Raw genomic sequence first — 17,952 nt, forward strand, 5'->3', positions numbered from 1 at the left:
CAAACTGCACGAGAGAGCAGTGACTGACTGCACAAACTGTGCGAGAGAGCAGTGACTGACTGCACAAACTGTGCGAGAGAGCAGTGACTGACTGCACAAACTGCACGAGAGGAGCAGTGACTGACTGCACCATCGGTGCGAGGGGAGCAGTGACTGACTGCACAAACTGTGCGAGGGGAGCAGTGACTGACTGCACCATCGGTGCGAGGGGAGCAGTGACTGACTGCACCATTGGTGCGAGGGGAGCAGTGACTGACTGCAGAAACTGTGCGAGGGGAGCAGTGACTGACTGCACAAACTGTGCGAGAGGAGCAGTGATTGACTGCACAAACTGTGCGAGAGGAGCAGTGACTGACTGCACAAACTGCGAGAGAGGAGCAGTGACTGACTGCACAAACTGTGCGAGAGGAGCAGTGACTGACTGCACAAACTGTGCAAGAGGAGCAGTGACTGACTGCACAAACTGTGCGAGAGGAGCAGTGACTGACTGCACAAACTGTGCGAGAGGAGCAATGACTGACTGCACAAACTGTGCGAGGGGAGCAGTGACTGACTGCACAAACTGTGCGAGGGGAGCAGTGCACTGACTGCCCTGACATTTCTGCACCTGCTCATATGAATAAACATAGCTGTAAATGCATCTTTCCTCCTATGCAGAAAGCAATGTCAGAAGGGGAAGAAGAATTTCTGGTCTTCAGTTCCAAATTAAAAGGATGTGCATACTTAAAGGTAAGTGTCTACATAGGGGGAGAAATATTTACTTCAGCCTTTAGCATGTTTCAAAACTAATTTCAATTATTTGTAAGCCAAGGTCGAGGGTGGCAAGAAATGCCAGCTATAAATGAAGTGAAAGGAAACCCAATGTGGGGGTCACAAAACTTATTCTATGGGCAAGTGAATGAGTGGCCCCCATTGATGATTAATGGACATGCAGCTTTGTGAAGTGGGCGCAAGCAGGATTACCAATAAGGCACTTCAGGGCACTCTCCCCAGTGGGTGCCAAGGCTATGTTATGTTTAATTTTTCATATGAACAGTATACTACCTGTGGGACCTGGGAACAGATAGAGGAAGACAGCACACTTGAAGAAATTTGACAAGGAAACAGCACCCAACAGCACTATGCACTTTGTGGATATCCCAAAGATTGTTTTCTGCAGAGTGTTGCCTGTTCCATATGCACTTCTCACTCATGCCAAGCCTTCACATAACCTTATAGCTTGTTCTGTGCATCTCATGGAAACTCATACCTCAGGGAATATTTCTTCAAGATCCAATGTAGAATTTAAACCTTTCAACATTGACATTTTTCATCAAAATAATATCTCAAATTATTTTACATCAACCTAGCTGTACGATGAACAAGTACTTATTGACACTTGGGTAGGTGTGGTGGGTGCACATTATGCACGTGTTCCTTCAATTTCCAACCTAACAGACTAAAAATTGGACCCCAGTTCGCCCATTTTCTGGGCATAAAATGGGGTAAAAAATTACCAATTTTGTAGGGCTATTTCTCGTGCTCCAAGGCACCTGGAATATGTCCAACGCCATATTGGACCTTCCGAAGGCCTTCGATAAGGTTCCATATAAGAGACTCATGACAAAGGTCAGGGCGTGTGGAGTCAGGGGATTGAAAGATGGCTACAAAACAGAAAACAGAGGGTAGGAGTTAAGGGAAGTTTCTCAGGCTGGCAGAAAGTGAGAAGTAGTGTCCTGCAAGGATCCGTGCTGGGACCACTGTTGTTTACCGTATGCATAAATGATTTGGGCTCAGGAATTGGAGGCATATGGGCCCGATTTTGTGGCTTGTGTGGGAAATGGTCGGGTTTCCCCGAATGTGGGGTTCTGACACACAAAAAAGTCAGCCAGCTCCACGCAATTTTCCCTCAAGTGGCCAATTAATTTCCAGCGTGTGGGCAGCCTTGCTAATTGTCCATTTCTAGTCAGAAAGCCCCACAATATGATGTCATCATTCGTGGTGCTTTCAAGGTCCATAGCAAGAACTGCATCCTCTGAAGGCTTCCAAACGAACCATACAGGATGGCAGAGGAGCCTGCAGCAGCTGTGGCCAGTGCCAGACCCCGAGCCGCCTCCAAATTCGACGAGGCTTCACTACAGGCATTATTGGATGGGGTTTGGGCCCACAGGGAGGTCCTCTTCCCTGGGTCAGGGAGGAAGAGGCCTCCCACTGAGACCAATGCTGCATGGATGCAGGTGTCAGCAGATGCCAACTCGCTGGGAGTCACCAGAAGAACCTTGGCATCACATCTCTAACTCCTTCCTCTACTCCCCCACAGGACCATCCAGAGCCCCCATCCCCACTGTGGAGGAGGAAGAGGCTGTGCAGCCAGACTCCTCAGAGGAAGCTCCAACCTCTGAGGGCGCAGTGTCAACAGAAGTAAGCGCACCCAGCACCAGCGCAGACACTCACACCTCGGGGGGACCTTCGGGACATAGAGTAGTGTTGTCACCTGGTGTTTCACAGCTCACAAGTGAGCCTCAGCAGATTCTGGAGACAGGGACAGCAGTGGAGAGTCCTTGTCGGAGGGCGCAGGACTCTGCCAGCTCAGCTCAGCTGCGCTGCATGTCGACCCTCTGCCTCTGGATCCATCCGCAAGTGAAGAGGTGATGAATCTCCATGCACAGATGCAGGAGTCTCTGGCAGGTTTTGTCTCCAGGGTCGCTGCGAGTGTGGAGCAAATGGAGGAGTCCATAGCGACCATGAGCAGAGCCTTTGTGGAGTCACTGGCGCATGAACGCATCACCATGGAAAGGTTGGCAACCTCCATGGAGGAGATAACTCGCCAGGGTACGGAAAACATGGTGAGTGCTCATAAGAGAATGACATCTCTTGAGGAGCGTTAGCCATCTATTGAACAGAGAAACCAGACCTTCATGGAAGTCCTTCTGAGTAGGACTGCCAGTGCAGAAACGGGTCCCCATGGCCCCCTAAAGCGCAGCAAGGTGCTCTCAAGCCACTTCCAAGCGCTGGCTCCTTCTGGCCTGTGCAGCTTCAGGTGAGTGAGCAGCAGCCTGGTGCTCATCATGCTGTTCCTGGTTCTGCTGCTGCCGCCTCTGCTGCTGGAGATCCTCTAATGGCAAGAAGGGAAGGAAAAAAAGGCGTCCCATGCTTCTCGTAGATGCCTCTGCTGAGGAAGCGCTGAGTGAGGGTGGCGAGAGGGGCTTCCCAGGAGATCACATTGGAGAAGTGTGTGAGGCTCCAACCTTCCATAGCTGTGCCTAAGCCTTGAAGAAGTAGCCCCAAGCCTGCAGCAACAAGGTCCTTCACCATACAAATGCTGTCCCTTTAAATCGCAGCTTTTCCGAATGACCTGCAGCTGACAGCAAGCAAGCCGGCAAGCTTCACGCCAGGTTTCATCAGCGGGGTTCCCCGCAGGCGTGTTTGATGTGGGGAAAGCCCCAAAATCGCAACGGCCTCTGAAAATCGACTTAAACAAGGTAATAATTGCTCATTAGTGTTCAGACGGCCAGTCCCACCAGCGGCGGGCGGGACTGAAGCGGGTCGCGGAGAAACGGCGGTCCAAAAGTCGGACGGGGTGGGGAATCAGGCGTGTGGGGTCGCGACCCCCTTTTTTGGCGATTTTCGGCCCCCGGCCGCCTGAAAAGCCGCCCGACGGCTGGCAGAAAATCGGGGCCACAGTGTTGAAATCTGCAAATGATACAAAATTGGGGGTGGGGGGGGGATAGCTAATAGTGTAGAGGACTGAACCAAAATACAGGAAGACATAAACAGACTTGCAGAGTGGGTGGATAAATGGCAAATAAAATTCAATATACGTAACAGAGTGGGATGTGGTTTAGTTGGTAGGAGGAATAAGGAGGCCACTGATTCCTTGGAAGGTAAGAAACTAAATCGCTAAAAGAAGCAACTCGAGTTGATAAGGTCATAAAGATTGCAAAGTACAGGGGTTCATTTCTAGAGGAGTAGAATACAAAAGCAGGGAGGTAATGCTAAATTTATATAGAATCTTGGTTAGATTACACTTGGAGTACTGTGCACTGTTTTCCATACTACAAAAACATATTGAAGCACTGAAGAAAGTGCAGAAAAGATTTACAAGGATGTTACCAGAATTGAGACAATGCAACTGTTTCCACTTGTGGGTGAGTTCAGAATAAAGGGCCATAATAGATCAAACAAAGAATTTAGGAGGAACTTTGTTACAAAGAGAGTGGTGAGAATGTGGAATTTGCTGCCACATGGAGTGGTTGAAGCAGAGAGCATTGACACATTTAAGGGGTGGGTTGATATGTACATGTGAGAGAAAGAATGAATAGAAATATATGGGGGTAGGGTGGGATGAGGTAATTAGAATGGGAGGAGGGCCTGTGTGGAGCATAACACACCAGCATAGACCAGTTAGCCCAAATGACCTGTTGCTGTGCTGTAGATTTTATGTAATTCTATGTAGTATAAATGGATCTAGAGACAATTCAATGCATTTCCAGAGAGAAGGAATTGAAAGATATGATTAGAATTTGGGGTTCTATCAAAAAGTGACTGGCAGCTTAAATTAAATTGCATTACTATTCCATTGATTACAGATCAAGTACTTGCAACAATTCACACATTTGTACTACTATGCTACATGCAATAATAATCTATTATTGTGTCAAAATCGCATAGTGCAATATAATTTAACAAATGTAATCATGAGAAGCACACGGACAAAGGGATTCTCTATAAATGCATTGATGGATTTGTAAGAAATTCCTTCATTCAATATTTGACAAAGGCATCAAACATTGTTAAATATTAATACATTTGTTAACCTATTTTGCTGTGTGATTTTGAGGAATATGTCTCTCACCTGAACGTCTGTATGACTCATGGCAGGTGATGGTGATTTCTGCTGCCAATTCCATGTAGTGTTTAGACTGGTCTGTTGGCGCATCATCAGCTCCCATGGCTAACATTCCTCCCGAAAAACATGCCAGGGTGCCCCATCTTGTGGTCCAATATCCCACCACCTCCACTCTGCAATATAGGTCAAACCACTGGCAGATTTTCTCACTAGATTTGTCTCTATTGCCTGTGGGAGCACAGAGAGAGCAGCACATGTTAGTTTATGCGGCATTACGTAGCATTTTCATTACTAATTCTGGCGTTAGGTGAAACATAGAAGATAGGAGCAGGAGTAGGCCATTCGGCCCCTCGAGCCTGCTCCGCCATTCAATGCGATCATGGCTGATCATCCAAATTCAGTACCCTGTCCCTGCTTTCTCCCCATATCAATTGATCCCCTTAGCCTTAAGAAATATATCTAACTCCTTCTTGAATATATTTAATGAATTGGCCTCAACTGTCTTCTGTGGTAGAGAATTCCACAGATTCACCACTCTCTGGGTGAAGAAATTCCTCCTCATCTCAGTCCTAAATGGCTTACCCCTTATCTTTAGACTGTGACCCCTGGTTCTGGACTCCCCACCATCGGGAACAGCCTTCCTGCGTCTACTCTGTCTAGTCCCGTTAGAATTTTATAAGTTTCAATGCGATCCCCTCTCATTCTTCTGAACTCTAGCGAATATAAGCCTAATCGACCCAATCTCTCTTCATACGTCATTCCTGCCATCCCAGGTATCAGTCTGGTGAATCTTCGCTGCACTCCCTCCATGGCAAGAACATCCTTCCTCAGATAAGTTGCAATGGTCATATATCAAGTTTGTGAGCTTAATCTCTAAATGATTGTTAAGTTCCAAATATTTTCTCAGAGCAACTAAAAGTCCATTAGTACTATATTTCAGCACAACATGCAACATTTAGTACAGTTGCTGTAAGGAAATAACAGCTGAATATTACAAATAGCAAAACTATAATACAAAAGTAAAATTAGTGGTGATAAGCTTCTAGCGGCCATAACACATGATAGAATTAATACTTACCTGGAAAGATATGGGCTAATTAAGGGCAGCCAGTGTGGATTTGTAAAAGTTAAGTTATGTTTGACAAATTAAATAATGATCTTAGAGGTCATTAACAGAGCGTATGGATAAAGGAAATACAGTGGATGTTGTGTATATGGATTTTCAAAAGGTGTTTGATAAGGTACCACATAGGAGGCCTGTTGATAAAATTAAGGCACATGGTATTAAAGGAAATGTAGAACATGAGCAGCCACATCTATCATGATACTGACCCTCAGGTTGCACATAGGAAAGAAAGATAAGTTTTGACACCCAGAGGAAATATACTGTGAGGAACGATTAGGATAGGTTGTTTTCATTTTTAGGTTTCTTGTAATATAGGATAATATGCACTTAGTTCTTGCTCAATTATTCATAAGATTATTATAGTCATACAGGAAAGGATACAGTTATGAAATGCTTAGCTACTCACTCATTTTATTTGGACTTCCAATAGTCATGTAGGGACAAAGACATCTGCTGTGTTCTAGGATAGGGTTGAATAATTTATAATTTATGTGAAGGGAGCAGATAAGGAGTAATGGCAATGGTGATAAAGGAAGACTGTTAAATAGATGAGAACACTTCATTAATAAGTTGAGATCTGATGCCCTTTGCAGCCATTACTGAGGAATCTTGAGTGAAGTCCTCCTGGTTCTCCACTCTATGTTCTTCTGCCTCCAATGCAGCAAAGACCACCTATCAGGAATCTCCCAAAGCAGAAAGTTTTGGATGGCAAAGGTGTACCGTGCACAATAAGCTATGTGGGATACATGCTCCAGAGCATATAGAGGCCCTCCTGATGTATCAAGGCAACAACCTTTAAGACCCCTATGGTTTTAACTATGAGAACTCCAATAGATGCACGTTGTAGTACTCCTTAGCTGGTTTCTTGCAACTCTTAAAGGGGCCATTATCCATGGCAGCTCATCGTCCACAAGCTATCTGTCACTTCACTATCTTGGTTGAAGAGCTTAGGGAAGGCAGAATTCTTGAGGATGAATACATCACGGCAAACGCCAGATAATCTGGCACTGACATTCTTTGCATGTGGTCACACACAATATGAACATTTGGCAAGTGGTAGCCCTTTCTATTAAGAAAGTTGAACGGGGTAATTGTATGAATTGTGCTACATGCGTCCTCTATTGCACCCTGCACTTTGGGGAACCCAGCAATTTGAAAAAACTGGATGGCCCCATCACGCTGCTGCCTTTCTATTATGCCAAACTGGCTGAATTACCCAGCTCTCCTAAAAGGTGTGTCAGTTACCTGACGAGTACCTGCTTGGATGGCACCCGGAGTGATATTACACAGATCACCTGTGGCTGCTTGAAATGGTCATAAGAAATGAGTGCAGCTGTTACTTTCACAACCACAGGCAGAGCTGTCCGGGCAGATAACCTTGGCAACAGGTCTTCATGTAGCGACTCATACAGTTCCCCTATTGCACTCTTCACATACAGAAGTCCTCACGGAGATCTTCATAAGATCTATGTGGGCTGTAACTTATTTTTTTGCCGGGGGGGGGGGGGGGGGGGGGGGCGGCGGGTCGGGAGTTGTAGGGTGCATCCTCCTCCTATGCTGCTTCACTCTTCTTCGCCCCCATCCTGCACTGTTGCTCCTCCTCCATTAAAATTACACACAAGGGAATGCCCATTGGAATCCCATATACCTTCACTCAGAACTTCTTACTGTGGCTGGGGGCAAAAAGATCTCAGTGGTCTCAAAGGTCCTCAGGCTGTTAATAGCAAGGCCTATCCAGGTGCAAGGAAAAAATGCTTTGAAAGCACTGCTGTAACTCCAACAATTACTCCTTCAAGTTTTTTCAGGTTACAGCAACAACTTTCATTTATACAGCGCCTTTAATACAGTAAAACGTCCCATTGGGAGGCGACGACACGTTCAAGAATTTGGAGAGGAAAGGGAGTTTGAAAGGATTGGGGATGGGGGTCAAGGTAATGTATTTAGTATTTAATATTAGTGTACTGCAGAATAATATATTTCCAACAGTTTCAGCTAAGGCTGACAACAGGTACACCAACAAGTCATCAATTACCCATGGCACAATGGAACTGTAATTCATGGATTTTTGGGTGATGTGGAAGTCCGAAACTAGGGTCCTAAATTCAAACAAAGCCAATTACGAAGGTAGCAACACCTCAATTTTAAAATTATCATCCTTGTTTTCAAACCCTTCCATGGCCTCGCCCCTCCCTATCTCTGTAATCTCCTCCAGCCCTACAACCCCCAGCGATAACTGCCCTCCTCCAATTCTGGACTCTTGTGCATCCCTGATTTTAATCGCTCCACCATTGGCGGCCATGCCTTCAGCTGCCTAGGCCCTAAGCTCTGGAATTCCCTCCCTAGCACGGTGGCATAGTGGTTAGCACTGTTGCCTCACAGCGCCAGGGACCCGGGTTCGAATCCGGCCTCGGGTGACTGTCTGTGTGGAGTTTGCACATTCTCCCCGTGTTTGCGTGGGTTTCCTCCGGGTGCTCCGGTTTCCTCCCACAGTCCAAAGATGTGCGGGTTAGGTTGATTGGCTATGATAAATTGACCCTTAGTGTTAGGGGGATTAAATACATGGGGTTACGGGGATAGGGTGGGATATGTAGGGGTTACGGGGATCGGGTGGGATATGTGTCGGTGCAGGCTCGATGGGCCGAAATGGCCTCTATCTGCACTGTGGGGTTTCTGTGTGATTGTGTGTGTAAACCGCTCCACCTCTCTTTCCTCCTTAAAACCTATTGACGTAAGAAAACTACTGAGCACTTGGTCTGAGTATAAAACAAGGCTTTAATCAACTGTTTCACAACCATAAGTTCCAGTTACATCACTAGTTCCTGGTTACAAAAACATCCTGAGCAAGCTGGGCCCACGCCCGAGTATTTATACTTTCCTTGGATGGCGCCACCAGCTGGCTGCCCAGTGTTATCTCATGAGTCATTTCTACACGAATGGCAAGATTCATGACATTCTTCCCGCCTGAAAGATTTGGAAGTCCGACGACTTCCTTCTAGCGGATATAACGGACCACGAAGAGCAGCAGTCGTTTCGATTTCTGCTTGTGGCTGGAAGGCATGTCTCCTCAGACCGTGTCTTGGTCCCTGGGTCGCTTGGTTTGTACAGGTAGGTTGACAAGGCCCGTGTCGCCTTGATTGACCTGAGGGGGACTGGGGAGATCATGACTCCGGGTGAGGGTTCCCACAGGCGCAGAGCTGGCTTCATCTTGCTTGGTAGCTGGTGATTGTCCGGTGTCCTGGCTTCGGGTGGCCATCCCATGGGGAGCGCTCTGCTCCCCGAGTTGATTCAGCGGAGTAGCCGGCAGATCCCTTGATGTCCCGGGTAGGGCGTCATCCTCAAAGGAGCGCAGAGTATCGGCATCATTAATATGGATCCCTCGATCAGTGGGGTCCCTGGGACCGGTTGGACAGGGAGCCAGATCTTGGAGTGAAACGGTGGGCTCCCGGCCATAAGGGTACCACACGTGCGCGTATGTGGGATTAACGTCTGTTAGTTCCACCTCGTCGATGAGGGGATCATTCTTGGAAGATCGAACGAATCTTCAGAGCAGCACGGGGCCGGGAGCTGCCAACCATGATGGTAGGGTCGTCCCATGAGTGAAGCGACGCTGGAACCTGAAGAATCGTTTGTGAGGAGTAACGTTGGTGGACGTAGAAAGAAGAGACCTGATGGAATGCAACACGTCAGGGAGCACAGTTTCCCACTGCTGGTCTGGTAGGTTGCGTGACCTCAGTACAAGACGAACAGCGTTCCAAATGATAGCGTTGTATCTCTCAACCTGTCCGTTACCGATGGGATGATATGGTGTCGTTTTACTTGTCGCGATTCCCCGTTGGGAAAGATAACTTTTGAGTTCGCTTGACATGAAGGAGGCACCCTGATCAGAGTGGATGAAATTGGCCGTACCGCAAAGGGAAAAGACCTGATCGAGGCATTTGATCACTGTGGAAGTAAGCATACTGGGACAGGGGAAAGCAAAGGGAAAGCGTGAATATTCGTCCACCATAGTGAGCAAGTAGGTGTTTCATGTTGAGGAAGGCAATGGCCCTTTAAAGTCAATGCTGAGTCGCTGCATAGGCTGTATAGCGTGTATGAGCGAGCCATCCGACGGACGGAAGAATTGCGGTTTTAATTCCGCACAAATTCTACAAGTGGAGCATGTTCTTTTCACGTCTTCCGTAGCAAATGGGAGATTTTTAGATTGCACAAAGTGCAACATACAGGTAACGCCAGGATGGCACAAGTCAGTATGAAGATTCGCAAGAGTCGAAGTTGACATAAAAGAGCAGAATGCACGCGTGAGGGTATCTGGGGCCACATTCTCTTTGCCGGGTTGATAATGTATGGTGTAGCCAAAGGCGGCCAATTCCATCCTCCAGAGCTGTATTTTGTTATCTTGGTGCGTTTCCGGTTATCCAGCATAAAGACCACGTAGCGCTGATCGGTTATAAGTGTGAAATGGCGACGAGCGAGAAAATGACTCCATTTACGTACTGCTTCGATGATAGCCGTAGCCTCCTTCTCGACAGAAGGATAATGGAGCTCGCTACCCTGCAAAGTTCTGGACAAAAATGCAACGGGTCGACCACCTTGATTCAAGGTAGCTGAGATCGCCACCTCCGATGCCTCGCACTCGACCACGAAAGGGAGATTTTCATCGATGGAACGAAACGTGGCTTTTTCCAGTTGTTGCTTGAGGAGGTTGAAAGCTGAAATAGCCGTTGCCTCCAACGGAAATGACTTCGTGTGAAGCAGGGGCTGGATCTTGTCGGAGAAGTGGGGTATCCACTTCGCATAATAGGCGAACATGTCGAGTGCCCCATGAAGAGAGCAGAGATTCGTAGGGGGAGGGAGCTCCAGAAGCGGACGAAGTCGCTCCAGATCCGGTTTGATGACACCATTGCCCACCCAGTAGCCAAGGATGTTGACTGATGGTACTGATTTCACAGATTTGGACTCATTTAAGGTTAAGTTGCGACGACGGAGAACGTCAAAACATTTCTGGAGTTTGGCATCATGCTCCTTCTGGTCATGACCAGCAATGGTGATATTATCCAGATATGGAAAAGTGTCTGTTAAGTTCTCCTGTTTGACTAGGCTATCCATTGCCCGTTGAAAGACGGCCACCCCATTGGTGACCCCAAATGGAAGGCGACAAAACTGGTAAAGCCGGCCATTGGCCTCAAAGGCCGTGTACTTGTTGTCAGAGTCTTTTAACGGTATTTGGTGGTACGCGCTCTTTAAGTCAAAAGTTGAAAATACCTTGTAGTTGGCAAGGTTATTGACCATGTCATCGATGCGTGTTAGTGGGTAGGCATCCAGGTCGGTATACTGGTTAATAGTTTGTGAGTAATCAATGCAAAGACGTTTCTTGTGTTGCTTCAGAGGATTTTTAACGACGACGACTTGAGCCCCCCAGGGAGATGAACATGGCTCAACGATACCGTCAGCTAGAAGGCAAGAGATCTCTGCCTCGATAAAGGTCAGATCATCTTGGCTGAAACGTCGTGATTTAGTGACTATGGGCTTACATCAGGGGGAAAGATTGGCAAACAAGGAGGGCTCGTCGAGCGAAGCCGCCGAAAGCGCACAAAACGGTACTTTGGAAATAGTAAGCTCCGGCTTTGACCCTCCAAACTCGAAAGTGAGTCTTTTGTGTTGTTCTGGAAATCCTGTCCCAGGAGCACATCACTGCATAGGTTTTTGAGCACCCCGAGCCGGGTGGAGAAATAAGTGCGGCCATTGAGAATAAGGTCGACAAGACAAAAGCCGGAAGAGTTGGTGGTCAGTGTCGTCAGAGCCATTGCAATTTCCCTGTCCGAGGGGTAAATACGCAGTTTTAACTTACTGACAGCCCGCTCACTAATGAAGCTGTCAGAGCTGCATGAGTCGATTAGTGCACTCAAAATGTGTCCATTTACCAAAACCTTCGTGACTGCATGGGACAGACTTTGGGGAAAAACAGCTGTGATGGGAGGGGGAGCAGTTTTACCCTTGACAGCTGTAACCTTAGTGGTGGTTCTTGGGGAGGAGCAGTTTTATAGATAGCAGCTGTAACCTTAGTAGTGGCTCTTGGGGGAGGAGCAGTTTTATAGATAGTAGCTGCAAAACTAACAGGAGCTCTTGACTGGCATACCTTAGAAAAGTGACCTTTCTTACTGCAATGATTGCAGGTTGCGTTACGAGCAGGACAAAATTTCCTATAGTGGAATGCACCTCCACAGAACACTTCCTTCCAGATTGCCAAGATGCCGCTAGGGCAGGGTCATCATCTGTGAATGCTTCTAGGGTAGGGTTGTCATCAGCTAGGTTAGAGTCATCATCAGTGAGGGTTTCCGCCCGAGGCCTATCGAAGGAGTCACTAAAAGTGATAGCAGCAGCCCGTGCACGTGGTAAAAGACAGGTATCTGCATTCCTCTTTGCTAAGTCTAGAGAACATGCCTGGTCATAGGCAGCCTGTAACTCGAGGGTTTTATTCTCCAACAGACGCTGGCGTATGAAGGGAGACGCAATTCCATTAATAAAAGAATCACGAATTAACTCCTCCTGGTACTGCTCAGCTGTGACAGCTTTAAGATTACAATCCTTGCTGAACCTGCGAAGCTTTTGAAGGAATTCGTCAAGTGATTCCCCGGGTTGTTGTCGAGTTGTGGCTAGTAGATGCCGAGCAAAAATTTCGTTTGGGGCCTTAACATATAGTCGCTGTAGTATTAGGATAGCGGAGTCATAGTCTACACAGTCTTCGATATAGTCAAACACATGAGGAGATACATAATTGGCAAGTATCTCTAATTTATCAGGAACATTCTCACCACACACCCTGAGGAAGTTGCTGAAGGTACGATACCAGTGTTTCCATACCTTAGCAGTTGTAGGTGAATTCGGGTCCAGGTCAAGACAGGCGGGTCTGAGTAGTTTGTCCATGATGGATTGATTACTACGTCGGAGTTCCCTTCTACAGTTGAAGTCGTAGCTGGCTGTTCCCAAAGTCACTCAGATACACAGTTGATTAAATTGACGTAAGAAAACTACTAAGCACTTGGTCTGAGTATAAAACAAGGCTTTAATCAACTGTTTCACAACCATGAGCTCTAGTTACATCACTAGTTCCTGGTTACAAAAACGTCCTGAGCAAGCTGGGCCCACGCCCGAGTATTTATACTTTCCTTGGTCGGCGCCACCAGCTGGCCGCCCAGTGTTATTTCAGGAGTCATTTCTACATGAATGGTAAGATTCATGACACCTATCTCTTTGACCAAGCTTTTGGTCATCTGCCTTAATATCTCGTGTGGCTCCGTGTCAAATTTTGTTTAATAACTCTCCTGTGAAGCACCTTGGGACGTTTTACTACATTGCAGGTGCTATATAAATGCTAGTTGTTGTTGTTTTGTTGTGTTGGCTGAGGTAGATTGGGAAATTAGATTAAAAAGTAAGCTATGAGGAGGACGTAAAGAGGCCGCAAAGGGATATAGACCGGTTAAATGATTGGGCAAGAAGTTGGCAGATGGAGTATAACGTGGGGAAGTGAAATTATCCACTTTGGTAGGAAGAATAGAAAAGCAGAGTATTTTTTAAAAGGTGAGAGACTAGTAAATGTTAGTCTTCACAGGGATTTGGGGGGTCCTTGTACACGAATCACAAAAATTCATGGTAAAACTTTACAAATTACTGGTTAGGCCTCAGCTAGAGTATTGCATACAATTTTGGGCACCACACTTTAGGAAGGGTGTAAAAGCCTTGGAGAGGGGACAGAGGAGGTTTACAAGGATGATAACAGGGATGAGGGAGTTCAGTTATGTGGAGAGATTGGAGAAACTGGGATTATTCTCCTTAGAGCAGAGAAGGGTATTCAAAATTATGAGGGGATTTTGTTGGAGCAAGTAGGGCGAAACTGTTTCCTCTGGCAAGTGGGCCGGTAATCAGAGATCACAGATTTATAATAATTGGCAAAAGTAAGGGGAAGTGAGGAGAACTTTTTTTTTTTTTTTTTACGCAAAAGGTTGTTAAGATCTGGAACACACTACCTCAAAGAGTAGTGAAGCAGATTCCGTAACAAATTTCAAAAAGCAATTGGACATAAGAACATAAGAAATAGGAGCAGGAGTAGGCCATTTCGCACTTTGAGCCTGCTCCACCATTCAATAAGATCATGGCTGATCTTCTACCTGAACTCCACTTTCCCGCCATACCTCTTGATTCCCTTTGTATCCAAAAATCTATCGATCTCTGTCTTGAAAGTACTCAACAACTGAGCATACAGAGCCCTCCAGGGTAGATAATTCCAAAGATTCAAAACCTTTTCACTGAAGAAGTTTCTCCTCATCTTAGTTCTTATTCTGAGGCTGTGACCCCTATTTCTAGACTCCCTAGCCAGGGGAAACATCCTCCCAGCATCTACCCTGTTAAGCCCCTTAAGAATTTTATATGTTTCAATGAGATCACCTCTCATTCTTCTAAACTCTAGGGGATATAGGCCTAGTCTACTCAATCTGTTGTCATAGGACAACCCCTCATTCCAGGAATCAGTCTAGTGAACCTTCGTTGCACTCCCTCTAAGGCAAGCATATCCTTCCATAGGTAAGGAGACCAAAATTGTACACAGTACTCTGGGTGTGGGCTCACCAAAGCATAATTGCAGCAAGACCTCTTTAGTCTTGTACTCCAATCCTTTTGTAATAAAGGCTAACATACCATTTGCTTTCCAAATTGCTTGCTGTACTTGCATGTTAACTTTCTGTGATTCATGTATAAGGACACCCGGGTCTCTCTGAATGCCAACATCTCCCAGTCTCTCTCCTCTTAAAAAATATTCTGCTTTTCTATTTTTCCTACCAAAGTGGATAACTTCACATTTCTCCACATATTCTATCTGCCACAGACATCTACTAGAAGAGAACTAATTTGCAGAGTTATGGGGGAAAAAACGGGTGTGGGACTAAATTGGACAGCTCTTTCAAAGAGCTGGCACAGGCAAGATGGGCTGAATGGCCTTCTTCTGTGCTGTAAAATTCTATGATTGTCCTTGTACAAAACTTTGGTTAGGCCTCATCTAGAATACTGTGCCCAGTTCTGACCCTCTCACATGATGGGAGAACCAGTGGATGTGGTATATTTAGACTTTCAGAAGGCTTTCGATAAGGTCCCGCATAAGAGGTTGGCGTGTAAAGTTAAGGCACATGGGATTGGGGGCAAGGTATTGACTTGGATAGAAAACTGGTTGGCAGACAGAAAGCAAAGAGTTGGAATAAACGGGTCTTTTTCCGAGTGGCAGGCAGTGACTAGTGGGGTACCGCAGGGTTCGGTCCTTGGACCCCAGCTATTCACAATATATATTAATGATCTAGACGAGGGAACTAGATGTAATATCTCCAAATTTGCAGACGACACAAAGCTGGGTGGGTGTGTGTGCTGTGAGGAGGATGCCGAGAAACTCCAGTACGATTTGGACAGGTTGGGTGATTGGGCAGAAACATGGCAGATGCAGTATAATGTGGATAAATGTGAGGTTATCCACTTTGGTGGCAAAAGCTGGAAGGCAGATTATTATCTGAATGGCAATAGATTGGGCGGAGGGGAAGTGCAACGAGACCTGGGTGTCCTTGTGCACCAGTCGCTGAAGGTAAGCATGCAGGTGCAGCAAGCGGTTAAGAAAGCAAATGGTATGTTGGCCTTCATAGCGAGAGGCTTTGAGTACAGGAACAGGGATGTCTTGCTACAGTTGTACAGGGCCTTGGTGAGACCACATCTTGAGTATTGTGTGCAGTTTTGGTCGCCTTATCTGAGGAAGGATGTTCTTGCCATGGAGGGAGTGCAGCGAAGATTCACCAGGCTGATACCTGGGATGGCAGGAATGACGTATGAGGAGAGATTAGGTCAATTGGGCTTGTGCTCGCTGGAGTTTAGAAGAATGAGAGGGGATCTCATTGAAACTTATAAAATTCTGACAGGACTGGACAGACTAGATGCAGGAAGGATGTTCCCGATGGTTGGGGAGTCCAGAACCAGGGGTCACAGTCTAAGGATAAGGGGTATGCCATTTAGGACAGAAATGAGGAGGAATTTCTTCACCCAGAGAGTGGTGAACCTGTGGAATTCTCTACCACAGAAGGCAGTAGAGGCCAATTCATTAAATATATTCAAGAAGGAGTTGGATATATTTCTTAAGGCTAAAGGGATCAAGGGGTATGGGGAGAAAGCAGGGACGGGGTACTGAATTTGGATGATCAGCCATGATCACATTGAATGGCGGAGCAGGCTCGAGGGGCCGAATGGCCTACTCCTGCTCCTATCTTCTATGTTTCTATGTTATAGACGCTCTGGAAAAGGTTGACAGGAGGTCCACTCGATTAATAGCTTGTGTAAAAAAGTTTAGTTACCACGATAGACTCAGGGATCTTTATATGCCAGAAAAGTGTGAACTTCTGAATGATTTGATTTAAGTATTTAAAATGATGAAGGGACTACATTGCGTCCATGTGGACAGATTATTTTAATTAGATAGGTCAGGAAGAATGAGGGGATATGTGTATAAGTTACATAAGCATAGAATCAGGTGAGATGTCATAAGGTTTTTTCTTATCACAGAGGGTCACCGACCTTGGGAATAAGTTGGCGGCTCATGCAGATTTACTGCAAATGTTCAAAGGGAAGCTGGATGAGTTTCTGGAGGCGCACACACACACAGCTTTTCTTGCTCTATTTTCACTTGAGATCGAAGGAACAGTCCCTGGCACTCGGATAAGTTGCTGGGAGGGGGTTTTGAGTGGGCCTCACTGCTGGGGGTGGGGGGAGGGTGAGGGCAGAGCCTGGGAAGCCTAAACTTTCCTTGTGTGCGTTCTGGAGAAGCACTCCTGCTCCCCCTGGTCCCACAAGGAAGTAAAAAAAGTAGTAAGACTCTTCTGGCTCCGACTCCTCTTCCCGTTAGGTTGACTTTTCTCGATATGTATTAGACTTGGACATGGGTGTACAGGGCACAATTTCAAAATTTGCAGATGACACAAAACTTGGAAGTATAGTGAACAGTGAGGAGGAGAGTGATAGACTTCAGGAAGATATAGACAGGCTGGTGAAATGGGTTGACCCGTGGCAGATGAAATTTAACACAGAAAAGTGTGAAGTGATACATTTTGGTAGAAAGAATGAGGAGAGGACATATAAACTAAAGGGTACAATCCTGAAGGGGTGCACAGACAGAGAGACCTGGGGGTATGTGTGCACAAACCGTTGAAGGTGACAGGGCAGGTTGAGAAAGCGGTTAAAAAGGCTTGTGGGATTTTGGGCTTCATAAATAGACGTATAGAATGCAAAAGTATGGAAATTATGATGAACCTGTATAAAACACTGGTTCGGTCCCAATTAGAGTGCTGTGTCCAATTCTGGGCACCACATTTTAGGAAGGATGTGAAGGCCTTAGAGAAGATGCAGGAAAGATTTAAGAGAATGATTCCAGGGATGAGGGATTTCAGTTACGTTAACAGACTGGAGAAGCTGGGGTTGTTCTCCTTGGAGCAGAGAGGAAATTTGTTAGAGGTGTTCAAAATCATGAGGGGTCTGGACAGAGTAGATTAGAGAGAAAGGGCAGGATTTTCATTGGGCCGTGGAGGCGGGATTGGAGGCATGCGGGTGGTTAAAATTGCAAAAACTGGCGGGCGGGCCCGACCCCGCCTCCACACAATTTTCAAAAATTTGTGTCTGATGGTCCTGTCTCCAAGAAGCGGGATAGGCTGTTAAGGCCCTTAACAAGCACTAAATTGCCTCTATAATGCCATTTTGAAAGGCCATTGCGATTTTAACCCTTTTCCCACGCGAAACACGCCTGTTCTGAAACACGACGGTGAAACCTGGCGGGAGCACAATTGGATTGCTGACTATCAGCTGCAGGTCAACCATTAAAGAGGAGATTTGATCAGCCATCATTTGCAGGTGGCAGGACTTTGTAGTCTCAGGTCTGGGGGAACTTTTAGAAGGCATAACCACAGCTGTGGAAGTTTGGAGCCTG

At 46.4% G+C, this 17,952-nt stretch overlaps 1 protein-coding gene across 1 annotated transcript in view; it reads right to left on the bottom strand.

Annotated features, from left to right (window-relative positions):
* LOC147103254 (mannosyl-oligosaccharide 1,2-alpha-mannosidase IA-like) overlaps positions 1 to 17,952 on the bottom strand; it is a 216,401-nt gene that overhangs the window by 26,392 nt on the left and 172,057 nt on the right. The window contains 3 exon segments of the mRNA XM_085962703.1: positions 4,835 to 4,961; positions 4,963 to 4,992; positions 4,994 to 5,056. Coding sequence (XP_085818829.1) covers positions 4,835 to 4,961; positions 4,963 to 4,992; positions 4,994 to 5,056 — 220 coding nt within the window.

Source organism: Somniosus microcephalus, chromosome 20 (genome assembly GCF_052327205.1).
Source record: "Somniosus microcephalus isolate GS21.2 chromosome 20, FLI_Smic_1.0, whole genome shotgun sequence".
Taxonomy (NCBI): Eukaryota; Metazoa; Chordata; class Chondrichthyes; order Squaliformes; family Somniosidae; genus Somniosus; species Somniosus microcephalus.